At 42.7% G+C, this 26,773-nt stretch overlaps 1 protein-coding gene across 1 annotated transcript; it reads left to right on the top strand.

Annotated features, from left to right (window-relative positions):
• The first annotated feature begins 523 nt into the window (after nucleotides 1–523).
• On the top strand, nucleotides 524–16,279 carry SDHA (succinate dehydrogenase complex flavoprotein subunit A). Its single transcript, XM_017813241.1, has 15 exons — nucleotides 524–604; nucleotides 4,187–4,273; nucleotides 4,572–4,733; nucleotides 5,476–5,619; nucleotides 5,752–5,916; nucleotides 7,123–7,271; nucleotides 8,526–8,650; nucleotides 9,710–9,878; nucleotides 10,383–10,578; nucleotides 11,380–11,551; nucleotides 12,698–12,816; nucleotides 13,166–13,277; nucleotides 14,348–14,478; nucleotides 15,046–15,159; nucleotides 15,929–16,279. Exons 1-15 carry the CDS (start codon nucleotides 539–541, stop codon nucleotides 16,013–16,015), a joined length of 1,998 nt encoding a protein of 665 aa, XP_017668730.1. The 5' UTR covers nucleotides 524–538; the 3' UTR covers nucleotides 16,016–16,279.
• Nucleotides 16,280–26,773: the final 10,494 nt, after the last annotated feature.

Genomic DNA, 26,773 nt, shown 5'->3' on the forward strand with positions numbered 1-26,773 from the left:
TACTTTTGATTTGGTTTGGTTTTTTGTCTCATAGAGAAACTGCTTCACAGTCTTTTCCTCACTCTTTTGTCCAAACCTTATGTTTACAAAGCGATCTTTCCCACAGCTTTAAAAAAAATAATTGTGGCCTGTTCGTTAAGCAACAACATTTCAAACACTGTCAAAGAGAGGAGAGGCCGAATCCTACAGTGCCGGAGAACTACATTTTTCAGTATTTCACCAAGAAAAAAATAATGGCAGTAACAGAATTCTAGGTTCGTGTGTGTTTTCTGGGGGTTTTTTGTTTGTTTGTTTTTTTGTTTTGTTTTATTTTTTTAATTCCTCTGAAAACAGAAGCTGTTTAGGAACCTTTCCTCACGGAAGAGACACACCCGCAAGCAGGCTTTATCAAAGCAAACACGCAGCGGTCGGGTCGTATCCCGCAGGCGGCATCGAGCCCGTGACTTCGTCCCCCCGCCCCCCCGGAAGGGTTGGTCTGTTCCGCCGAGCCTTGCGCCTGCGTCTTGCTCGCCCGCTCCCCCCGTGCCCGCGGTGCGAGATGGCGGCGGCGGCTGCGCGGGGGCTGGCGAGGCGGTGGCTGCGCCCGGCGGCGGCTTCGCGGGCGGTGAGTGCCTGTCCTTGTTTGTGCCCCCTGCTTGTGCCCCTGCCCGACCCTGGCCCTGCCCTCCTGCCGCCGGCGGCGGCGGCCCGACCCCGCTGTCTCCCCCGTGACCTTGACCCGCCTGGTGCCCCCGGCTCCCCCCCCTCGGTAGGCTCGGTCTTTCTGATGTCTTTTCTGGAGCCATGCCGACCTTGCTGCTCGTGTCCTGGAGGCAGGTTACTCCTGAGGGGAAGACCAGGGAGTAGGTGGCTGTGGGCATGGCCGGGCCGCGCCTCCCGAGCGCCGTAGCCTGAGGCCGTGAGCGGAGTCCTGAGGGAATGAGGGAGGCAGCGGGAAAGGGATGTGCCGGGGAAAGGCCCTGGAGGGGCCTGGCAGGTGCAGCCCCAGCATCGGGGTACAAAGGTCGCCGCAGGCTCCTTATGTATCAGGAACAGTGTGGCCAGCAGGACCAGAGAAGTGATTCTTCCCGTCTGCTTAGCGCTGGTGAGACCACATCTCGAATACTGTGTCCGGTTCTGGGCCCCTCAATTCAGGAAGGATACTGAGGTGCTGGAGCAGGTCCAGAGAAGGCCAGCGAAGCTGGTGAAGGGTGTGGAACACAAGTCTGATGAGGATTGGCTGAGAGAGCTGGGATCGTTCAGCCTGGAGAAGAGGAAACTCAGGGGTGGCCTTATTGCTCTCTACAACCACCTGAAAGGAGATTGTGACCAGGTGGGGCTTGGCCTCTTCTCCCAGGTAGCCAGCGATAGGATGAGAGGGTATACTGCACCAGAGGAGGTTTAGGTTGGGCATTAGGAAGAATTTCTTCCCAGAAAGGGTGGTCAAACGTTGGAATGGGCTGCCCGGGGAGGTGGTGGAGTCACTGCCCCTGGAGGTGTTTAAGAAAAGACTGGATGTGGCACTTGGTGTTATGGTCTTGTTCACAGTGATGGTATTTGGTCATAGGTTGGACTTGATGGTCTTAGAAGTCTTTTCCAACCTAACAGATTCTGTGATTCTTGACCTGCATAGGAAGCCAGTGTATATCTTTGTGTTGCTTGAAACTGCTAGTGATTATGCCAAAAGGGGCTGCTGAGGCATCTGGTAGGTTTGAGTTTGCTGGGCTGTAAGCTGCAGGTCCTGAAGGAAGGTTTTTTTCTTCTCCGTGGTGAGGTGGGAGTTTTCAGTTTCTTTCCCCTGTTCTCACCCTGTGTGTGTCCATAATGAGCTTGGGGTTACAAAAGATAAACGTGTGGGAAAAGGACCTTGTAAATACAACTGTACTTGTCCTTGTCTTACAAAGTAAGTGCAGAAAATACAACCTACTGAGACGAGGAAAAGTTTAAAGAGTGTCTCTATGTTTTAGATGGCAGTGAGATAACCCTGATGGGACCTTTAATTTCATAAGAGTCACAATCTTCACTGTAGCATTATAGTTCAGGATTGCTGTGATCAGTGTTTCCTTCAGATTTATTACAACATCTTTTTCTGCTTTGCGGACTTTTGTTCAGACTCATTCTAACAAAATTCAGTGGCAAGAAAAATTCTTATGTATAGCTCTAACAAAACAATTGTATGTGGATGGGAATAGCAGTTCTGAAGACTTGTTTTGCAGAAGCTTAGATGTGAAAAGAAAAGCAATCTGCTAAACAGTTGTATATTTTGTGGTTTTTTTAAATAATATACTTCCAGAGTTCTCTGATGCAAAATGTATTAGATAACTGTTGATAGTGACTTCAGAAAATAATAAAAGTTCTTAGAAAGTAAATCAGTTGCAAGGTATTGTGTCAGAATTCTGACTGGAGATTGCAGTAGTCTGTTTAGTCTGAGGGGAGAAAAAAAATGATTCAATTTCTTTTGAGGCTTTAGAGCATAACCAGTTATGGTTTTCTCCCTTCAGTCATTTGCACTTTCTTTAAGCAATACCAAGTATGTACAGATCTCTCTTTGTGTGCTGTCTACACATACAGTTAAGATTTTGTTTGAATCACTTAATCCAATAACTGAATGTGTTGTTGCACATGTGCAAGAAATAATTTATTGCAGTGAAAGGAGCTGTCCTGTTGCTGGAACAATGTTTTGGGAACAAGCAGGTAGTGTCTGCTACAGAATGCGTGGCTGCTGCATTTCAAGTGTGCGGCGTAGAATTCTGTGGGTCTCCCTCCAGGCCTGTGAAAGTAGTTTTGCTGCAAAGAGGAGACCCCATTTCTGCTTGAGCTGTGACTTGGGAAAGCTGGTTTTCAGGTAAATTGTGTCTGATGTTTAGGTTTCATCTGGCTGTCAGTGGACTGGTTGATCTGTTTTTGCATGTGAATAAAGAATGTTAATGAAGAAGATTGATACAGAGGTTAAGATGGTCATGGAATTGCCCCAAGGCATGATAACAGGGCAGTGTTAAGATTGCTCTTATTCTAAGATAACTGTAAAAACCAGAAATATGTTAGCAAGTCTGAGTACACAGACTTGTGTAACTTGCTGTTATGCAAGAAGATAATTTGAGGAAACTGGTATGAGAAATGACAAAACTAAGTTGAGGAAAGTGTTCTGTAGTTCGTGTAAGAGGTGAGCAAAGAGGTGGACATTTGGAAGTGATGAGGATGGAAGAGCTGCTTGGTAGTGTCGTGTAGGGCGATGGAACTATGAATGTAACAGTTGCTGGAAAAGACAGATATCACTCCAGTGCATTTTAGGATATATTTCAAATAGGGAAGTGCTGATGTCACTGGGCAGGTGACTAGTATGGCTTTGTGGTGCTCTTCTCAGCAGTCATACATGCTGGTTTAGGTGTGTTTTTTGGGCTGCGTAAAGAAGGAATACCAGGTTCCAATGTGTTGGAGAGGAGGAGACTAAAATTCTAGTTGTTTTAATCTATTGAAGCAAAGGCTGAGTACTGAGTAGGTGTGGGTGCTTTTGGCTTGGTTTGCTTTTGAATATGTCAGGGGAGAGGGAATGACATTGCAGAAGGGTAAAACTCGTACCCCTGTGCTTCATTTAAGTATTAATAAATGTTTTTAAGTGTGTCACTAATTTAATAAGAACATGAGAAAAGAGAAATATCTCTGACTTTTGAAGAAATGCTTAACTGGAGCAACATTCCCTACAACCTATTTTTTTCAGTCTTCATTATTCTGACTACCTGAAATAATTCAAATTATGATGATTGCTCAATATGAGAGGTATTTTCTGTTGCTTCCTGTGGTTCTTATTATGCTGTCTTCATCTTTGCTCAATTATGAAAAAAGATGGAAGAAATCTACAGCATTATTTACAAACATATTCTTCTGTTGGTGCTGCCTCAGATAGGTCTGACAGACTGGTCACTGTTAGTGAAGTACATAAGGGATAGTCTGAGACATCCTGTTAATTGCAGAGTGTTCTCTCATCCAGTCAAAACTTGATACTTTCCTGCTTTTTATTCTCAGTGTGATCATAGAAAGATAGAACTTCATTGTATGTAGCTCTAAAATGTATTCCTACAATAGTCTTGTGTGCATGGTGTCAGTGATAAGTGAAAATTTGTTATGAACGTAGGGTAGCTGAGAATGCCCAGAGTCTTCCTTGTGGAAACCTTTGTTCTAAAACAGTTGTCTCGGCTTCTTTCCGCAGTGGCCAGCAGCATGCCAGATTCCTGCACGCAACTTACACTTCACCGTCTATGGAAAGAAAAACGCTTCTACGAAGGTTTCTGATTCGGTAGGTTTGTAGTTTTTATATCATGAGTAACAGGTTAAGTAATACACCTAATGCTTGAGAGTGTGTAACAGCCAGGTACTTGGCTTCTAGTGTTGTTTTCAAGTACCTAGTGAGACTGAGTTGCTGAAATGCCTGCCTTTTTTTAATGATAGTTTTCACCCAAGAGCGTATAACAGATGTAGCAATTGCTGCAAGAGTCTATGAAGAACACTAAACTTATACTGCTTGTGTTTCTATGAAACTTGTTTGATCTATCTTGAACTATTTGTGATCATAACAAACTGATTTATTTTTCCAGATTTCTACACAATACCCAGTAGTGGACCATGAATTCGATGCAGTTGTTGTGGGTGCGGGAGGAGCAGGTCTGCGGGCTGCATTTGGTTTGTCAGAAGCTGGATTTAATACAGCCTGTGTTACCAAGCTGTTTCCCACCCGATCTCATACAGTTGCTGCACAGGTGAGAAATGAGGTAGAACAAATGTTTAAAAAATGCTTGCTGTCAGAAAGCTGATTTGGATATAGAATCATAGAATGGTTTGGGTAGGAAGGGACCTTAAAGATTATCCAGTTCCGACACCTGTACCATGGGCAGCAGTGCCACCCACTAGATGATGTTGCTCAGAGCCCCACCCAAACATCATGTTTCAAGGTCACACTTCTATTTATAAATATTGCATATTTAGTTGAAACTTTCGTGGAGGGCAGTATATCGTAGAATCACAGAATCATTAAGGTTGGAAAAGACCTCTAAGATCATACAGCCCAACCATTATCCAAACACTGCCAAACTTTATATTAAGTAACAGGTACTTTTCAGTGTCTTTCCAACCTAATGACATTGCAAGACACATTTTTTATCTCCCTTTCAGTTGTTCTTATAATTTTTATTTCCTCACTTATGTATTCATTTCACCATACTGCCTCTTTTTTCTTCCCTTTTCTGAAGATTTTCAAAGTGCAGTGCTGCCTCTGTGTAAGTTTGTGATTCACTGTGTTGCACAAAACAGCAAAATGAGTCACTGTGAAACTGAGAAATTTCAGGTTTTTCAGAGCCACATGAAATCTGACTTTACTGTATTTCATGTACACAGATGCATAAGTGGTGTGTGATTTTTTGTTTTTTTTAATAGAAATGAGATAAACCTACTAAAGCTGTATTTTAGTAATGTAATTCTAGGCAAATGGATTTTCATTTTCAGGGAGGGATCAATGCTGCTCTGGGAAACATGGAGGATGACAACTGGAGGTGGCATTTCTATGACACAGTGAAAGGGTCCGATTGGCTGGGTGACCAGGATGCCATACACTACATGACTGAGCAAGCCCCAGCTGCTGTGATAGAGGTGAGACCCACTGGAGTTGATGTCAGCTGTAGTTGTTTATTACATAGGCTAGCTCCCAAGGAGATCTCCTTAAAATAACTGGTTGGATCGTTATGCACAAGAGCTTCTGATGCTTCTGTTTGGGTTCAACAGCTGGAAAATTATGGCATGCCGTTCAGCAGAACTGAAGAAGGAAAAATCTATCAGCGTGCATTTGGTGGACAGAGTCTTCAGTTTGGAAAAGGAGGACAGGCTCACAGATGCTGTTGTGTTGCAGACAGGACAGGACACTCACTCTTACATACTCTGTATGGCAGGGTAAGCAGTGGTAAAGTAAATTTGGTTTGGGTTTTTGCATTTACAGCTAATGATTTTTTTTTTCCTTTTTTCCCCTAGAGTTTGAAAAAAAAAATCAAACCCAAAACCAAACAAAACCTGTAGCTGTTCACATATGAATGAGGAATCCAGGGGAATGGCTTATAACAGTTCTGGGTTTCCTTCCTTTGTGGGGCAATGTGGAAGGATATAGCCTAGGTGATGCTTGGTTTTTGTCAGGAGTAAGCAGAAACAGAATAAATAGAAAGATTGTAAATATAATGGCTTTCATGAAGACAATGGATGTTAATTAGTGTACACTGTTAGGTTCATGGTCTGGAGTAATTCTGCACTCTTAGTACTTTCGTGTCTGTTGATAGACCCAGAGAGAATTTATGTAAATTTTCCCCCAAAAAACTGTTTTTTCAAAACATTCGAGACAACAGCATTGGGGAGCTCTGAAAAGAAGTACAAGACAGCATTGTCTTTCACTGTTATTCAAACGAGGACCAGGGGAAGTTGAGGTGTAGCTGGATTAAGGCCCACTGTGCATTTCTGAGCTTGCTCTGTGGCAAGTAAGTGACTGGTGTTCCAGCATTTCTGCCTATTAATTCTACAGATCATAACTGAAGAAAGCTCTGGTTGCTTGAAAATCGTAGTGAGCTGCTTGAAACCTGAAATTAAGTACCTAGTACCTACTGTCTTTTATTTACTTGGCAGCTAATTGCACTCCTTCAGGTTTGCACTGTGTGTGCGGCTGCAGTTCAAATGCTCAGTGCTGCCAAATGTTGCTCTGATCCTTGAGGGCACGAAAAAATGTTTGACTTGGTGCCCGCTGCTCCTGCTGGTGTAATAGGCTCCCAGAGATATATTCCATTCCTCCTGGAGAACTTAAGTACAACGTGCTTGTACGTGTATCCAGCACTGCAGCTGGGGTAGCCTGTTGCCAAATGTAGAGGTGAAATAACAAGTCTGCTGGCTAGCTATGGCTTCTCAGAATTAAGTGATTTGGTAGTTACCTGTGTCTTTCTAAGCTAGAATAGATTAATTAGCAGTTTTTTATAAATGTTTGAGCGCAAAGAGTCTTCCCTGAGAGTTGGTGGGTGGTGTTTGCTATATTGGTACAGGCCACACACATTGACAGTTTTGAAGAGAGGTTACTTAATTGTCTCAATTTTTCTTAAAGTTCCCTTTTCAATTTTCCCCCAGTCCCTACAATATGATACAAGCTACTTTGTTGAATATTTTGCCTTGGACCTACTTATGGAGAATGGAGAATGTCGTGGTGTTATTGCTTTGTGCATAGAAGACGGCACCATACATCGTTTTAGGGCAAAGAACACAGTCATTGCCACTGGGTAATGTGATGTTTGTGGTGAGGGACAGAAATCTGGGAGTGTTACTGTTGGAAGTCTATGTGTTTGTGCATGTGTTTGAATCCACAGTGTGGAGGGGATATGTTATAGGTTCGTTCCCTCCACCCCGAAAGCAACATAACTGAAATCAGTCATTCCCTCTGAAAGAAGGCACATACTAATTTTGTGACCAAGTATAAATTTGGTTTGAGATCTAACTTTGAGTTCTAGAACACTGACATAAACTAGGAATGTATGAGCGGTATGTGTGATTAAACTGGTCTTTGGTTTTTAAAACTTGCTCTTTAAAGCAGATACTGTTGCAATGCTACAAATGTGTATGTATATCTGTAGAGTCCCAAATTTCCTTTAGAAAACAGCTATTGTCAAAATTCTGAAGAATCTATGACATTAAGATGTTACCATTGTAATTCTAACTGTTCTAGGATGAAATTAGCAGAATATGAGTGTAACCTAACATTACTTGGTTGCAAAGTCTGTATATGTTTATTATAGTGCTATATGCATTAATCTTTTGCTGCTTATGACTGTCTCCTATCTATTTCAGTATATAAAACATTTATAAACATATATGTCAAAGAAAAATATTTAGCTTGTTTGCCTATGTGATATTGCTTTCTTAAAGCCAAGGCAGTTTTCATACTTGTGTACTTTGAGGTACATACAATATGTACATTGATATTTCTTTTGAGAGTTTGTCCTGAACTTTGGCTTATTGGCAGTTCTCAATAACATTGGAGGCTAACCTAGTTTTCAGCGTAAGAATTCATGTTTAATACCTAGAAAACTAAGTTTTTAAATATAAGAATATAAAGTTAGGAGCCATATTGAGGATATAAACCATTGTTATATGCAATTTTTTATAAAACTGCTAGTAATAGTTTGAATTAAGTTGAATGGTATTGGATTGATAGAATTTCCTGAAATAACTTGGGTTTTTTTTGCTGGCAGAAAGGCTACTGATATTACCCTAACTAGCTTGCTTTGGAGTTGGTATTCTTTTTTTTTGACTTTCTGTCACCAGCCATTTTCAAATATGGTTGAGCATAACAGGGCAATACCAGTTTTGTTTTCTTTTGGTTGAACTTAGTGCAGGAGAGGGCAAACCTTATGCATTTTTCTTATTAACCCTTTGCTCTATTTCCACTGTTATACAAACAGCATAATTGAGTGATATGTTCTGGTGATGTTTTAATTTTTCTTCCTGCTGATTCTGTTACCTTTTGCGTTCCGTAGTGGGTACGGCCGCACTTACTTCAGCTGTACCTCTGCTCATACTAGTACGGGTGATGGCACTGCAATGGTCACACGAGCTGGGCTTCCTTGCCAGGACTTGGAATTCGTTCAGTTTCACCCTACAGGTACGGAATATGAAATAATACTCACAAACACTATTTTTAACGAGTTGAAGAAAGCAACAGGCTTTTCTTTGCTTTAAAATGTGCTCAAGTCAGTTTGCACTCTTCTGCAGCAGTTCATTAGTTGCTTGAGATGTGTTTAGATTTGTCTGCAGCTCCTGTTGAATGTAAATCTGAGAGTCAGACTTACAGTGTGGGAAAGGTCTCAGCTGTTCCAATTTAAAGACCAGTGTTAAATATCTTGAGGTACTGCCTTTACTAACAGGTTTTATGAATTCAAAGCTGAAACCACTTCACCTCTTAAACTTATATCTCCTTTGTCTTTAATATTTTAATGGTTGAGGTACATATTTAGGACTGTAGTTTTATAGCACGAATCAGTATCTAAACTGTGAACAATGATTGCAAACTAGATTCCTTTTGTAGCTGATTAAATGCTTTGTTTTAATTTGCGGGTTTTTTTTAACCGTTTGCTTAATTTTACAATCATAGACATCCAACGTTCATTTGACTGACTTAAGGTTTTTCCAGTTAAAGAAGCTTCATTGGTTGTGTGATAATTCTGTAGCTTTTAAGATAATTATCAAGTGCATGAGTTGGTTTGTGGTTTTGTTTTCTGTGATGACCAATGCTGAAGGCTAACAGATGGGTCTTCCTTCTCTAAAGGAAAAGAAAACTGAATATTCCACACAATTTGAAGTCAGTCTGTACTGCTTTAGCCCAGGAGAAGAGGAAACAAAAATAAGCAAATAATTGTAAAATTCTCCTTGCACATTGATGGGTGCAGATCACTTCCAGTTTTAATATTTTAAATACTGTGGGTGTTCCAAATCAACTTACCTACCTTTCAGGAAGAGTGTTTGAAAGGAATAACAACACTTTTTTCTATACAGTCCTGGGGGACAACTCCTAGTGGTATATATTTAGGGTATATATGAAGTCTGCCCATCTGACTTAACTTGCATTATTATTAGGAATATCTTGTTTATTCAGTGTTTGTCATCCTGATTGTGAAGCTGTGTAGAAAATATCGCATTTGATGGTATTTTCTTTGTTGAACAGGTATCTATGGGGCTGGCTGCCTTATAACAGAAGGGTGTCGTGGAGAGGGAGGTATTCTAATTAACAGTCAAGGTGAAAGATTCATGGAGAGATATGCACCTGTTGCTAAGGATCTGGCTTCCAGGGATGTAGTGTCTCGTTCTATGACCATAGAAATCCGTGAAGGAAGGTTAGTTACATACTCTTAATGAAACTGCAGAATAAATACTCAATCATGATAATTTGTGAGAGTGAGCTTTAATAAGTGTTAGCTGATCTCCTCGTGTAAGGCTGAAATTTTTCTTGTTAATTCCTAATGCTACTGAAAGAGAACAGAAGATGTTAGGAGTCTCCAGAGACAATTGCTCTTAAGGTATTTGCTCTTACTGCAAACAGCGAACATAATTTGGTGCTCTCTTCTCTTGACTAATTATTTGTACATATTTCTGCAGAGATATACTGGTTTAAAGTCTTAAACAGTGTGAACTATTATGAAAAGAAAGCTGGGAGTTGGAAAATGGTCTTAATTCTGCCAAGTGCAAGAGTCTTATTAATGTCCTAGATATTAATTTTTGTCAGATAACATTTGAAAAAAATGTTATTTATTTTCACAAGCAAAACAAACTGGATTAGAAATGTTACTAGTGTTTGTAAATTCCTGTTATGTATTCCAGTGTTGCCCTTTTTTTGGTAGGGGTTGTGGTCCTGAAAAAGACCATGTATACTTGCAGTTGCACCACTTGCCACCACAGCAGCTAGCAACCCGTCTCCCAGGGATTTCAGAAACAGCTATGATATTCGCTGGAGTTGATGTCACTAAAGAGCCTATCCCTGTTCTGCCTACTGTGCATTATAACATGGGAGGTATTCCTACTAACTACAAAGGACAGGTAAGTAATATACATCACTTTTGTTGTTGTTTTTTTCATCATCATTGTAATAGGAAATTATTTTCCAAATATAAAAGCATTAAGAATGTTTTTCATAAATGTAAGGATGATTAATACAATTATTAATAGTAATATAATGATGATGTCAGAATACTTCAAACACACAATCTGGTTTGTTTTTAAAAATAACCTGAAAACCATATTCCAGTCCATCTGGAGAGGTGGGAGTTCCAAGAAACATCTAAAATGAAGTTACTGTCACATCTGACAAAAATTCTCTGTTTATCAAGTTGAAGATAGTATAGTTGAACACTGATCAAACTAGAGCTCTGTTGCAATCTATAACTTGAGTTAATATATATTAATTCTCTGCAGTTCATGTGATCTAAACACTAAAGTAGATTCCTCCAACTGACACGAGTTAGAAGTCAATGTGATCATGTCAGATAAATTCCTCTGTTCGTGTATTGTACTTGTAAAATTTTATTGTAAAATTTAACCTGAGAAATGTGTGCAGATCAGACTATTCCTGTGCATTTCCAACTCACTGCAAAATTGTCGGGAAACAGGGCCATGTACTCTTCATAAGCATGCACAAAGAAGTATTTGGGTTTAGTTCCATCTGCTGTATAGTATTACTGCTTACCCTTTAGAAGTAAGGTAATTATGGCTTTAGAGTTGGAGAAAACTTACGGTTGCTGTGTTTCATCCTTACACGCACATGACCTTTGCAAATAAGGAGGTTTGCAATGTTATAAATTGTTTGAAAAATGAGTATTAATTGTGTGTCTGAAATGACAGGTGATTACACATGTGAATGGTCAGGATAAAGTGGTACCTGGTTTATATGCTTGTGGGGAAGCAGCCTCTGCATCTGTCCATGGTGCAAATAGACTTGGAGCAAACTCACTTCTGGATTTGGTGGTGTTTGGTCGTGCCTGTGCCCTTACTATTGCAAATACGTGCAAGCCTGGTAAGTCTCACTTTTTTTAAATGTTTACCTTTATGATTTTATTTCTGCCCAACACAGAGTCGTTGCTGCCTGAATCAAATTTAGAATGATAGACATAGGCTCTTATTTGTTAGAAAAGAAAGAAATCAGTGTTGATGCTTTTTATAGGCGTGTTCTTTGCTGTGAAAATATTTTGACATTAACATTTGCTTTGTAAGTTGATACTTTTAAAACTAGAATTGGGTCAGTGCTATTGGCAAAAACAGTTGTGGTTTTTTTTCCACAAATTAAAACAGAATACTGAATGTGAAGACTGACTTCTCTACATCCTGCACTATCTTCTATGTAAAAATGTAGTCTGTCCTACACTTGGCACTTGTGTGTAGTGCAATTTGCTGCCACCTTGCTGATGTATAAGAAGAACTTACATGCAAGTGATAAGAGATAGATACTAAACATCTCATTCCCTGATGAGATTTAATATTCACTGCTGAATATTAAATATTTTAAGATACTCTGGTTCAGCAACAGTTACTGAGCTGAAAAAACAAACAACTCCCCCAACAAAATACGGTTAGTGGCAGTTATATTGCCAGAGCAGCTGAATTCCAGCAGTCATCATCTATTTTCTCATTGCTTAATGTCCAAAATAATAAGACAGATTGTTTTTTTAGTCTGACTGCACGAGGTGCAGAGTGATGGTTCCTGTTGGTATTGGCTTAGATCATGTGGTATTTCTTGTTTGGCTTTGTGCCAACGTTTATTTGAATCTCTCTGTGGCTCCTTAGGGTTTGAAATTGTAGAAAGGGTTTTATTAGTCTGAACGCAAAGCTACATGTGAAGTGAACTGTGCTGGTAAGATCCTGTGTTTGGTTTGTTACCCAGTAACACGTGGGTTCCAGTACTAGAGCTAAGAAGCAGAGCTCATGTAACTGCCAAGCTTATGGACCTGTACTGGTCCCTTGACAGATCCATATGTTCCTCTGTGAACTTTATTTTTGTATGGATACTGTTGGTGGGAGTTGAGGAAAGTTACAGTTAATGTGTACCTCAGAGGAAGCAAACATATGGTGTTTTAGTCAAATCTTTCAGTAGTCGTTAGTCTATGAAACTGCCAGTAACCAAAGCCAAGCCAAACTACTAAACTTACTGACACTTTCTTACTAGGAGAGCCAGTTCCCCCCATTAAACCAAATGCTGGCGAAGAGTCAGTTGCTAATCTTGACAAATTAAGGTTCGCTAACGGGAGCATAAGAACTTCAGAAGTGCGGCTTAACATGCAGAAGGTAAGCCCGGTGGAGGTCTCAAGTACAGGGTGGGAGAAGCTGCAAGCAACAGTGGAGTTCGGTCACTTTGCAAAGTGCACTTCAGGATTTGCTTTGCAGAAGTAAAAAGTGTGTGATAAGATTGTGTGCAGCAAAGGTTGTATGTCTTCTCTTAATTTCTTCTTCCCTTTCATGGTCATTCCTCTTGTGTGGTTTACTTGCTGTATAATCGAGTGGGGTTTCATTTGTTTGGGGTGAATAGAAGAATGGAGTCAAACCAGCTCTGTAGCAAACTCTGTTGGAGCTAAGGAGGTTACATGGGTTCGTTACATGCAGCATATCAAACTGATTTTGTTTTACTGTGTTGCAGGCAATGCAAAACCATGCTGCTGTATTTCGTACTGGTTCTGTACTCCAAGAAGGCTGTGAAAAACTTAGCCAAATTTATAGTGATCTGGCTCATCTAAAGACTTTTGACAGAGGTAATTTGATAGCAAACAATACACCTTGGCCAGAGTACTCTCTGGGAAAAGTGTTGGTGTTTGGGGTTTTTGTCCCGTAAACTTTATGTATTTCTTGAAACTTTGGCTGAAGACTTTGACCATTTTGAATCTTTCAAAATATTTTGTAGAGCCCTACTTACTAAACGTGGTAATCAGTAAAATACTTGATCTTATTGGTCATTTTCTGGTTGCATTATCTTTCAAAGAAGCAGAGACTGAAATTGGATTCAACTGTGTGAGGTACAAACTGCTCTTCTCTCAGAACATGAGGTGAAGTTGTTCTGATATTAAGATGAACGATGAACTTCATTAGTATCTTCTGAAAAGGCCAGGGAGTTGCAAGACTATTCATAGACTTAACACTCAGTTTTCATTCTTCATCTGAGCAGATCAAAGTGCATGCAGATACTGCCATGTCTGGCAATGTATCTTAAGAGAACAACTGATGATGTACCTTTTGTTCACTCACATGTATTTCTCTTCAACTACTGCTATTGGACATGTTTTCTAACACTAAAAATAGAACTGGGTTTCTTGGACAGCTCTTGCTAAGCATCAGGAAAAGTTAAAATAGCTTAGAATGGAGATACATTTGTGTAAGTGAACTTGAGTCCATCTTGAAGAACCTTGTATGACTAGCAGGATTTATTTTCCTCTCTCAGACAGGTAGGAAGGAAGGGAAATCCTGTTGTGTGGATCTACTAGGATAACTCTACTAGAGCTATCATCTAGTCAGATCTTAGGGTCTGAAATGAGGTATGGGGACTGAGTTTCAGGCAAGAATCTAAGGTGTAATTTTGTCTCAGTAGTACACATGCAACAGGGACTGGTAGAACTCTAATTTTTCTAAGATTCATGATGATTGTTAGGGTGTTGGAGTCATTCCTGAGCTTTGCAAGCAATGTGAGTAATTCAGTGTTGTGGAGTACTGTGACTGCAGTATGTAGAGCTTTGGGTAGCTCAGTTCTAAGTATCAACAATAGGACAGAAGTAAATTGAGGAATGATTATTTGTAGACCATTTTCCATAGTATTTTAATATTTTACTAGGTATTGTGTGGAACACTGACTTGGTGGAGACCCTCGAACTGCAAAACCTGATGCTTTGTGCTCTACAAACCATTTATGGTGCTGAGGCTCGCAAAGAGTCCCGGGGTGCCCATGCCAGAGAGGATTATAAGGTATAAATATTTTCTGTGACCTGCATGTAGGATTGAATTTCCTTGTTATGTGTCCTCAGATGGATTATTTTAAATTAGTAATTTTTTTCTAAGTACAGTCTTCAGTGTTATGATTAGTGTAGTATTTGTTTGGGGTCCCATCTGTTCTGCTTTATCTATTCTTATCTGTTATATATAAAATGACCAATATATGCAACACTGGGCAATAGTCTTGAGAAGAGTTGTTCAGTGTGTGCATCTGAATGATTAGAGACCTCTATAGCTCTCTACAGTAATACAGAGGACTTTATAGTAATATAGTAGGACTGTAGTAATAACATTATGAATGCATAAACAGGACATAAGGTTGCATACACAGAATAATTGTCCTATGCAAGGGAGGTTACCTTAAAGCCCTTGTTAAGCCTGAGGATTTAAAACTGGACACGAGCAGTGTTAAGGTAAAGCTTGCTGTCTGTTTGGAGACACGCTGTGTTACAGTTGTAATTGAAGTGCAACTACTTGTGTGGTTTTAAAGTGATCTGCAGATATAACATCTGGCCAAAACTAACCTAATTTTCTTCTTAGTTACGGGTAGATGAGTTTGACTATTCTAAGCCACTCGAAGGCCAACAGCGAAAGCCATTTGAAGAGCACTGGAGAAAGCACACCCTTTCATACGTGGATATCCCATCTGGGAAGGTACATGATGCTTGAGGGGCTTTTTTGCCGGCAAAAAAAAACCGACTGCAAAAAAAACCTTTGGAAACAGGAAGAAAACGGCAAAAAAACTAATTTTGTTGCTGAGTGACTTTGCTATTTGAACTGGAATTGTGTTTCCCCTTGTGTAGGCTAGTTCAAAAGCTTTTCTTTTCTAATGGTGACAAAACCTGTTGTTGGTGTTTAGCATAGTGGCTTTATGGTATTTCAAAGATAGAACTGAATTGTGACCCTATAGAAGTCTTGACCTTTGGGGTTTTTTTTTGTATCTCATATTCTGAATCCTCTTAATTTCCTCTCCAGCCAGTTTTAACTTCCTTGAAACTAGTTTGGGGACAAGTGAGAACACTTCACTTCCTGAATAGCTGCTGAGAATGGAAAGAAACACAGTTTTGTCTCCTAACTGATCCCATTGGGTTCTCATCTGCAGGGCTTTCCTAGATGAAAGAATTAGGAGCTAGCAGTCTTAGCCAAAAGTTTACTTTTGTTCAAAGGCCTTTTTAAAGGCCATTTCTGGTCAGGCTTTGCTTTTAAGGAATTTAGTCAGTGGTAATGTGATGGAACTTTTAACGTTCCTTGTAGGTTACAAACTGTTCATTTTCTATGGAAGGAAATTAATGGAGAAATTAGCTTAACATCCATGAAGTTGTTCTGTTATCTGTGTTATTTGGCCATTCCTATTAGCTAGACTGTCTTGTTTAGATGCAGGATGTTTGTTTGTCCTAAAGTTGTTTTTTCCCTTTTGCTTCAGGTTACCTTGAAATACAGACCTGTGATCGACAGAACTTTGAATGAGGAAGACTGCCAGACCGTCCCCCCTGCAATCCGCTCCTACTAGCAACTTGCATTTCACTTGAAGCCCTCTCCCAGACGGGGCCAGTGTACATAAGCATAGCACAAGCAAAACAAAACAATGTTATCACTAGCAATGAATGGAAAATACTGACTAAACATTTCTCCAGCTTGTATTCTGCTGTGGCTTATTGTACAACTATTAAAAATAGAATGCAGGAAAGCTTATGTTCTTTCACCAATCTGTCAAAACTGACAAGGACAACACAAAATGTGTCTAAATAAAGTCATTACAAGTCTTGTATTCGTATTTGTTTGAATATGCTGATATATATATATATATATAATTACACTGCTTTTATCGTGAATGTATAGTTAATTTTCATGCTTTAAGAACAAGAAAGGTGATGCCTGGTGACAGGACAAGGGGCAATGGGCACAAACGGAAGCACAGGAACTTCCATCTGAATATGAAGACAAACTTCTTTACATGGTGGGTGGCAGAGCACTGGATCAGGCTCCTCAGACAGGTTGTGGAGTCTCCTTCTGAAGTTAAAAGCCTGCCTGGATATGATGCTTCAGGTGAACCTGCTTTAGCAGGGAGGTTGGGCTGGATGGCCTCCAGAGGGCCCTTCCACCCTTTCTGTGAAACGCATCGCATTAGTTTTAGACACAATGGAGATACTGAGTTTTGTGATGTGGGGACTTAAACATCATAATTTATGATTATAAGTAACATTACAGAAAAGAAGAATGATGCACTAGTAATTATAACTTTGTACTGTAATACTTTTTTTTAATTGAATAAAACTAGAGGCTTCTGCTTACTTCCTCCGTAATAGAATAGTATGATATTCTATATAATGTAGACTGTAATAGTAATCTTTACTGACTCTGGAACTTCTGAAGCCATTTTTGTGGCATGCCCTGTGTGTGTATTTCCTCTTTACTGTCAGAGGAATCAAGGGGCAGAAGACTTGCCTAGATGTTAAATTTGAGTTTGGTAAGCTTTAATGTGCATTTAGTGCCAAGATGTAACTTGTAAGGCATTAATAGAGCAGTTTCTAGCAGCATTTCTGTGAATAACTTACAGTTCTTGGATGACGGAAGTGTAACTATGCAGACTGCAATTGAATGGAGCATTTTGCGATGTTTGAAAAAAAAAAATGTTTACTGCTGAATGTTGGCTGCTGTTGGGAAAAAAAAAAAAAAGAATGTTTGGAAAACCTGAAGTGTTGAAATGTTGCTGGTGCTGGGTGGAAAAGTTCAATTTCGCTCTTGTAGTCTTTCTGTACTTCGCACCAGGGGGAGACGTAGCATGTCGAAGAACTACCCTTGCATAGGCAGGAAGGGAGAAGCCTTTTTTTTTAATAGAAGGAGCCTTGGCTGTCGCTGGGGGGGGGGGGGGCGCGGGGGAGAGGAAATAACGCTCTATGCATCTTTGACAAGGTTACAGTAAGGCAGGACAAGCTTATAAGTTTTTTTCCAGCGTGGGAAAAATCGCTGTTTGGCGCCTCCCCCGCTGCCCTTCGCCGGGGCCGCGCTGGGCCCCCGCCCCCGCTCGGGCATCCCGGTCCTGTCCCGGCCCGTCCCCCCGCGGCCGCGATTGGCGCGGCGGAGCCTCGGCGGGGATGGGCGCCCCGGCCCCGTGACGCTCGTCCGGGGCGGTGCTGCCTCGCCTCCCACCCCCGCGGTGCTCCCGGCCCCCCTCCGCCATGCACCGATCACTCCGCGCCTGCCGCCGCCTCGGCCGCTCCGCCGGGCTCCTGCTCTCCCGGCCGCCGCCCTCGCTGGATCCCGCCGGCCCCCGCTGGATCCCGCCGCCCCGCGCCGCCATGGTGAGCCCGGGGGGGGAGCGGGCAGCGGTGACCTCTAAGTGCCACCGCCGGCCGCCGCCGCCCTCGCTCCGCCCCCGCCCCGGGGGAACGGGCAGCTGGCGCTGCCAGAGGGAGCGGAGCCTGCGGGCAGGGCCGGGTGCGGGGGGCTTTAATCCGGGGTGTCGCTCCGTCGGGAGCGCGCCGGCAGCGGGAGGACGTGGCCGCCGTTCTCTGCCGGGCTTGCGCGGCCGTTTCCCGCATCCTTCCTGCGGCAGCGCCGGGCCTGGCTCGGCCCCGCTGACGGCCCCGGATCTGCGACCCCGAGCGGCAGCTGCTCCCGGGGCGGGCCGGGATGTGCAGCTCTCCGGGGGATGAGATTGACGCCGTGAGCACGGCCCTGAGCCGCCTTGCTGTGGCCGGCGAGGGGAGTCAGGTAGGAAAGGCGTTGGTGCAGGACCTGGTCTCACAGAACTCTACCATGCGGCAGCTGCTCCCACAGGAATTTGAGAGCCTTTCTTAGAACTGTTGAGGTACAAATACGGAGGAGCTGCGTCCTCACAGGAGTGCGGATATCTGGAATATCTTTGGGGCCGTCTGAAAACTAGGGAGCTTTTAGCTGAGAGAGCAGCCCGTGGCCTCTAGCAGGCATCCGCAGTAATTGTTCAAGTACAGACTGTTGGGCTCAGACATGAGTGGGATTTGATTACTGCACACAGTTCAACATGGACACAAAACTGCTATTCGAATAAGGAACCTCAAATCTCGGTAATAACACCTAGGATGTTGCATGGAAGCCTTAGCCTCACGTGCACTCCTTAAAACGAGGTAATTTAGACTGTCAGAAGAATTTCGTCAGGAAGTGGGGTGTTCAGGATTTTATCAATTCCTTAGTTTACCAAATTAGTTAGTAAATTTAATGAGAACATTGGTTTCCAATCTGTGATATTGATTAAGGTGTAGAAAATAGCATTTAAAAGAACAAGTTTTCCAACAAGTGAATAAACTTCATGGCGGTTGAATCTTACCTGCATAATAAAATTGGTGTCAAAGCAGACTGTGTAGCTCAAACCATTGGCCTATGAGATGGTTCCCTTTTTTATCTTCCCATTTGGCATCATCTGAGAAGAACATTCTAGATCATGACCTTCATTTACTTGCTGAAGACTCAGTATTTGTGAAAGGCTGCAATCTTATAAGAAAGATAACACCTGCTCTTTGCAGGTCAGAAATATGACCTGTCCTGTGTGCACTGTTAGTTGCTTGGGTTTAAATAACAGCAGTAGTCATAACAAAATATCTTTCAGTGAATTTGTAACTCAAGCAGCTGTTGAATTCTTATAGGAAAAGTTCTCTGTGTTTTTATTTAAAAGAGGTCCACCAAAAGATGTGCCAACCACTATTTAAATAAAAAAAAACCCAACCAACAAACCCAAACCATCACTTTTTGACGTTTGTAGATATTTTTTCAATAGCAACAGTTGTTTTAAAACACATTGTGTAGCTACAACCAAATGTTCATGCTGTACTATGCTGGGGCCCGGCCCTGGGCGCGGAAAGGAGCGAGAGAATGGGAGCTTCGCCTGTGCAGACAGTACCATCGTGGGAGTTGAGAGGGGAGCCCCGGAACACACAGAAGAGAAGGACAACTCTAAACCCAGGCAGATGGAGCTCGTCAACCCTGTAAGGCCATCCATCTAAGAGAAGGTCACTCTAAACAAACCTACGTCCTGATAACCTTGCTGCCACCGTCCAAGCTTGCTCGGCCCCGGCAGATGACCTTAGGATTAAAGGGTGGGCTCAGTTCAGCGCACACTGTGTCTCACCTAAAAAATCCATTGCGCAGGCTCGAAGGCCTTACCCACATTTGCAAAGCCCTGTATCACCAGCACACTTGTGACAAATGTGGGTAAAGACCTTTCCCTAATCTTCGTTCGCGAAGACTGGCCGTGACTATGGTATAACTCAACTTAGAGCTATGCAGGATGTTTGAAATGGATTTGTGGTTGCAATGGTTCTTCTGTAGCTGAATGTTGTGAAGTATTGGGGTTTAGTTTCTAAAGAGTAAATTTCAGAATTTTTGACTCGATGTTATAAAGGACATCATCATCATGGCTGGGCTTTGTGAACGAAGATTTGGGAAAGGTCTCTACCCACGTTTGTCACAAGTGCGCTGGTGGCTAAAAAGGCCAATACGAGACAGGCATGTCCGATTGCAAAAGGCACAGCAGAAAGACTCCTTAGGTGGTAAATTCTGCAAGACACGATTCTTTCTGCGATTCTTTCTGCATTGCCTTTTCTCCTCGAGGATGATCCTGTGTGCATTCTCAAAGGCATCAACAGCGCTATAGATGGTGTGTCTCCAGACCTCACGGTTGGAGGCCAGAGTAGACCAGTTATGGTGATCAATATGGCCAAAGCTGAGATGTTGTTTCAGGGAGTCCTTGTATCTCCTCTTCAGGGCTCCTCTCTTGCGGCAGCCAGTGGCAAGTTCACCATAAAGCAAGATCTTAGGGAGGTGGTGGTCCTTCATCCTTGAGACGTCCCCTGCCCAGCGCAGCTGTGTTCTCAGCAACATGGCCTCAATACTTGTGACTGCTGCTTGTTCTAGAACAGATGTATTAGTCACATAATCTGACCAGTGGATGTTTAGGATTGTACGGAGACAGCATTGATGGAAGCGTTCTAGGAGTCGCAGGTGGTGGCGGTAGATGACGCATGATTCGGATCCATATAGAAGAGTAGGCAGCACAATGGCTCTGTAAACACTGATCTTTGTACTTTTCTTCAAGTGTTTATTCCACCAAACTCTTTTATGAAGCTTTCCAAAAGCACTATATGCCTTTGCCAACCTGTTGTCTATCTCTCCGTCAATCTTACTGTCTGAGGAGATGAGACTACCTAGGTAATTAAACTGCTGGACTGATTTGAGCTCTGATTCGCCAATGGTGATATGGGGATGATGGAAGACTTCCTGAGGTGCAGGTTAATAGAGAACTTCTGTCTTCTTTAAGCTGACTTCCAGCCCGAAGAGCTCAGCAGCGTCTGCAAAGCAGGATGTTAAACGCTGCAGAGCTGCTTCTCTGTGGGCCACAAGGGCGGCGTCATCAGCATAAAGCAGCTCACAGACAAGATGGTTTAAGGTCTTGGTGTGGGCCTTCAGTTGCCTTAGGTTGAAAAGGCTTCCGTCAGTACGGTATCGAATGTGGATACCGTCCTGATCATCAAGGTCTGCCGTGGTCCTTTGGAGCATCATGCTGAAGAAGATTGTGAATAGGGTTGGTGTGAGAACGCAGCCTTGTTTCACACCATTGGTTATTAGAAAGGGCTCAGAAAGTGCATTGCCATATCTGACTTGGCCGTGTTGACCCTCGTGAAGTGAGATGATCATTTTGAGGAACTTGGGGAGACAACCTAAGTGTTCCAAAATCTACCATAGACCTTTTCTGCTCACAGTATCGAAAGCCTTGGTGAGGTCGACAAAGGTTACATAGAGACCTTTTTTCTGTTCCCTACACTTCTTTTGCAGTTGTCTGAGAACAAACACCATGTCTGTGGCTCTGAAACCACATTGGCTTTCAGGTAGAATTCCTTCTGCTATAGCAGGTATTAGTCTGTTTAAGAGTAGTCTTGCCAGGATTTTGCCAGCAATGGAGAGCAGAGTGATACCACAGTAATTTGAACAGTCTGATTTAGTACCTTTCTTCTTATATAGGGTGATGATGACTGCATCTCAAAGGTCTGATGGTAGTTCGCCTAGTTCCCAACAGCTAGTAAGAACTCGTGAAATTTAGCATAGACTGCAAGCCCCCCCCCAGTCTGTTTCCAGACTTCAGGTGGAATTCCATCAACCCCAGCTGCCTTGCCAATTTTCACCTGCTGTATGGCCTTGAGGGTTTCTCCTCTGAAAAAGAGTCTGAAAGTGTTCAGACCATCAATTCAGAATGGAGGTTTTATCTCTAAGAAGTGTTTGACCATCAGCGCTGAGTAGAGGACTTTGAGTTTGGTATGTAGGCCCATATGCTGTTTTCAGGGCTTCATGGAACCCTCTGTGATCACCTGTGTCTGTGCATAATTGTGTTTTTTCAGCTAGACTGATCCACCACTTGTTGTGGATGTCACGGAGTTTCTGTTGGAGCTTGCTGCATGCAAGATGAAAGGCTGCTTTTGTTACGTGACAGGAAGGCAGTGCAAGGTGTGCTTGGTGGGCAGTTCTCTTCTTCCTCAACAATTCCTGGATCTCTTGATTGTTTTCATCGAACCAGTCCTTGTTCTTCTTGAGCGAGAACCCTAAGGTTTCTTCAGAGGACTATAGGATGCTGTTTTTAATTTGGTGCCAGAGTGTTACAGGAGAGGTATCTGTAGAATCCATGGAAAGGTTATCAAGCCTAGTTTGAAGATTAGCCTGGAATTTGTTTCTCACTGTGGCTGATTGGAGATCGTTAACTTGGAGTCTCCTCCTTGGGATACTGCCGCTTTTAGGTTTGAATTTAAGATTAAATTTACAGCACACCAGTCGATGGTCTGTTTGGCATTCTGCACTGGGCATCACACGGGTGTGGTGGACATCACGGACATCTCTCCATCGCATCAAGACATAATCAATAAGGTGCCAATGTTTGAATCTGGGATGCATCCATGTTGTCTTCAGACTATTTTTCTGCTGAAAGATAGTATTAGTGATGGTGAGTTGTTGCTCCGCACAGAATTCTAGCAGAAGTCGACCATTATCGTTGCAGCTTCCAACACCATACTTGCCTAACATTCCTTTCCAGGCTTCAAAATTCTTTCCTACTCTGGCATTGAAATCACCGAGGATAATGATCTTATCATCTGCAGGAATCTTCTGGGTAAGGCGGCGCAGGTCAGTGTAAAATTTATCTTTTTCAGCAGGGTCAGCTTGGAGAGTTGGGGCATATATACTAAAAAGGACAACGTGTTGGTTGTTGTGTAGTGGAAGGCGTAGGGAGATAATGCGGTCAGAGTGACCTGTCGGCAGATTTTCGAGTTTAGGAACAACAGAGTTTTTGATCATGAAGCCGACTCCTGAGAGATGTTTTTCGGTTCTGGGCTTACCTGACCAAAGGAGTGTGTAACCGGCACCATGTTCTCTGAGGCTGCCTTCCTCATGAAGGCAAACTTCACTGAGAGCAGCAATGTCGATGTTGAGACGTGACAGTTCATGGGCAATTAGGGCAGAACGACGCTCAGGATGTCCGCTATCCGACAAATAGAGCATGGTTCTGATGTTCCAGCATGCTAGAGTTAATTTGGCTGCACCTTTGGAGGCAGGTGTATATCCCTTTGTCTTTTGATCTTTGTGTGACTGCATTTGTAGAACATGTCGATACAGGGCTTTGCATAAGTGGGTAAAGCCTTCGAGCCTGCGCAATGGATTTTTTAGGTGAGACGCAGTGTGTGCGGAACTGAACCCACCCTTTAATCATAAGGTTCATCTGCCAGGGCCGAGTGAGCTTGGACGGTGACAGCGAGGTCCTCAGGACGTAGGTTTAATTAGAGTGACCTTCTCTTAGATGGATTGCCTTACAGGGCTGAACGAGCTCCATCTGCCCGGGTTTAGAGTTGTCCTTCTCTTTTGTGTGTTTTGGGCTCCCCCTCTGGTCTCTCACGAGGGCACAGTCCGCACCGGCAAAGCTCCCCCTCTCTCGCTCCTTTCTGCACCCGGGGCCGGCTGAGCACACGTGCCTGGGCCAAGCTGGGCATGCTGCACCAAGCGCACGCGGCCCAATATATAAAGGACAAATGATGTTTAAAAATGGAAACATCTTTCATCTGCTAAAGCATAGCAGTTGAGCACAGATTGCATTTTCTGATGGCCTCAGAAAATGCTTTTGACAGGCTAAAAACGATGATTCTTTGAATTGAAATACTTATATCCAAAAGTTGGTGCATCTGTAAATCAGAATGTAATTTTCCACGGGAAGCAATATTGCAGCAGTTGTGCCATTTGAGTATCTCCAGCGTGTTACGGTGCAATCAGTTCTAACTGATTAGTTCCCTCCAACAAGGCAAAAGTACAGTTCTGTTTGTCTAGCTCTGTTAGCTTTGGACTGTGGGTTCTAAGGATTTTGGAGGGCAGAGCATGCCTTGTCAGGCCTTTTTAAGGAATTTAAAAAAAATAAATTTGTAAAGGTGAGGAATAGTAGTTCTGAGCAGAGGCTTGTAGCTGTGATAGAAACTAGGTGAGAGCACAGGAGTTTGCCTTGGCTCGTGGTGGAGTTGATTAGGTCTGCTTTTGGCTTCTGTGGCTCAGGGGGTGGGGGAGTAGAGGGTTGACAAGAGTGTGCTGATTATGCACCATTTTATAGCAGATCCTGTAGATCAGAGAGTGGCTGCAGAAACCGCTTTACATACAGGAACTGGGACCTTCTGCTCATAAAGCCACTCAAGAGGGTGAATTCTGGCCGAGGAGTGAGGGAAACATGTTTGTTACATTCAAATTCAGACGAGGCTTCTTCAGGCTGCTACAGTTTAGTTACTTCAGTACGTATGAAAAATAGCACTTTGCTTTTTTAGCTAATGTCACTTCTTATTCTGTGAATCAGCAAATTACATTCATCTTAAAGCACCTTAACCTGTTAACTTCATTGGAGTTTGTGAATGTGTAATGTGGAATTTGCTAGGGAAGTAATTTTTTTTAATAATGATTTTATTGTTAGAAAGTACTTGTACAAGTATGCACTGATCCTATTTATCTTTGTTTCACCATTGTTGACATTGGGATTATGTAAGTTTGAGGAATTAGTTGTGCAACTTCTAGCTTTTTTGTCTAAAAGGTCAGAAGTAGTTTATCTTTATTATATTGTTTGAGCGTGGATGCTTTTGGTGATTGAACCACTGATCATATCGAGAGCTGGGCTTGGAACTGAATTGGTTCTGCTTATCCAGCTCTGTGAAAGCTTGACATTGTCTGCTTATAGAAGGTGCCAAAATATCAAAAACAGGGATTTCCCAACTGTTGGAATATTAATATGTGCACATGTACAGTAAGACCCACAAGCATCCCAATTAAACATTTTTGGCAGTAAGATACTGAAGATGCGTTTACTATGTTCTGTTTCTTGTTACCATGTAAATGAATGCTAAGTGTCTCAAATAGGATAAAGAAGATTAAAGAACATAGGAATGATGTACTACGTCACACTAATCTTTCTATTCTTGTGAAGTCAGTGTCTGGGAGAGCATCAGCCAAAACACAAGATACGGGGAGTGGATGGCAGTGTGAGAGCTAACCCTTGCTGGGGGCTGGGCTGCAGTTTCTTCTGGATCATGTGCACCATCTGCTCTGCGAGTACTCAAAAGTGAGCAGGGCTAGTGTCTCTGGTATGAGACTGATGGAATACCTGATGGCAGAGTGTCTCCATCTGGCTGGGAATGATGCTTAGGTCAGCAAAAAGGCTGAGACATTCCCCTCTCCGCTCCTGCAACATGCCATCTGTGGTGATGCAAACCTGGGCAAGCTGCTGCAGAAGGTCAGGGCTGCTGGAGAGAGCATTCTGGCCAATACACAGCTGTACTCCTGTCCAAGAAGACTGAGACCCACCCAACAAGGAGTGAGTAAAATGAACCAAGAAAAGAGAGGAACAGTCTGACTTCAGAAGTGGGCTCCTGGGGAAGAGTAGGAAATGTGCTAACATGTATGATGCTTTCCCTGTATTCTGACCCAAACTCTTCATGTACATGGCATTGGTGAGGCTGCACCTCGAGTACTGTGTCCAGTTCTGGGCCCCTCACTACAATGAAGGTATCGAGGTACTGGAGTGAGTCCAGAGAAGGATGACGGAGCTGGAGAAGGGTCTAGAGCACAAGTCTTATGAGGAGCAGCTGAGAGACCTGGGGTTGTTTAGCCTGGAGAAGAGGAGGCTCAGAGGAGACCTTATTGCTCTCTGCAATTGCCTGAGAAGGACATTGTAGCAAGGTGGGGGTGGCCACTTCTCCCAGGCAGCCAGCAACAGGATGAGAGGACATGGTCTCAAGCTGCACTAGGGGAGGTTCAGGTTGGACATCAAGAAGAATTTCTTCACTGAAAGGGTTGTCAAACATTGGAATGGGCTGCCCAGGGAAGTGGTGAAGTCACCATCCCTGGTTTGTGTAATAACCCAGTTTATTCTTCTGAGTGCTTATCTCATCTTCCCTGAACTCATGCGGACTTTCTTCATCTGCAGCATCAGCCGGCAAGGAGTTTCATCAACTTGTGACTTGTGTGAAGAGCTGCTCCCTCTCCCTTGCTTTGAACTTGACTCCTACTAGCCTAATGTTATGGCTCCTGTTTCTTGTATTGGAGAGACAGTGAACAGCTAATACTGGTGCTTTTATTGACCTCAGTTTTCCTTCAATGCCCAAGTTACCTCTTTTCTGAACAAAAAAGCCACTTGTTTTAAGAAAGGTGCTCCCTACCTTTTATCAACTTCATTGCCTTTCTTTGAACTGTTTCCTTGACTATGGATGAACCATGGTGGCAAGGCAATGTTTCTTTTTATATCTTTTGCTTTTCCCAGTAGTTCCTCGGGTTTGGTTTTCTCCTTTGCACTGCACTGCAGCACTGACTTGACTCTATTGATAGAGCTTTCCCAAGGGCTCACCCCTAAGGGTTGTGGTTAGGACCTGGCATTGTGTATGTATATATGCTGCCTGTGGGACTGGGATTGTTTTACTCTATCCACAATAAAGAATTGAAAATTACTTCTTCCCTTTCCTGAAGATCTGGAAGAAGGTAACCTCCTCTGAGGAAGGATGAATACCTTTCCCACAGAAAACTGGGACTTGGCTGACCAAGGTGTGGGGAGAGGAAGAGTAAAGTGGTCTTGCTTCCTGTTCCAGTTCCATAATCTTTGTAGAGCTGCATGTGAATGTGATCTCATCATCCCAAATGAATGTTGTTGTTCTACAAAAAGTAAAGAATTACTTTTTTTGGTGTATGTCAGCTAAAATTATTTTGCCTGTGGCTGTGTTAGAAAATAACATGTGCG

The sequence above is a fragment of the Lepidothrix coronata genome, unplaced genomic scaffold, assembly GCF_001604755.1.
Source record: "Lepidothrix coronata isolate B3197 unplaced genomic scaffold, Lepidothrix_coronata-1.0 Scaffold40, whole genome shotgun sequence".
Lineage (NCBI taxonomy): Eukaryota > Metazoa > Chordata > Aves > Passeriformes > Pipridae > Lepidothrix > Lepidothrix coronata.

What these genes read in the sequence shown, in the direction of transcription:
- SDHA (XM_017813241.1), top strand. Translation starts at nt 539, where the DNA reads ATGGCGGCGGCGGCTGCGCGGGGGCTGGCGAGGCGGTGGCTGCGCCCG. An exon ending in CTACGAAGGTTTCTGATTCG is followed by an intron (nt 4,274 to 4,571) that starts GTAGGTTTGTAG and finishes TTATTTTTCCAG; the next exon opens with ATTTCTACACAATACCCAGT. An exon ending in CTCATACAGTTGCTGCACAG is followed by an intron (nt 4,734 to 5,475) that starts GTGAGAAATGAG and finishes TTTCATTTTCAG; the next exon opens with GGAGGGATCAATGCTGCTCT.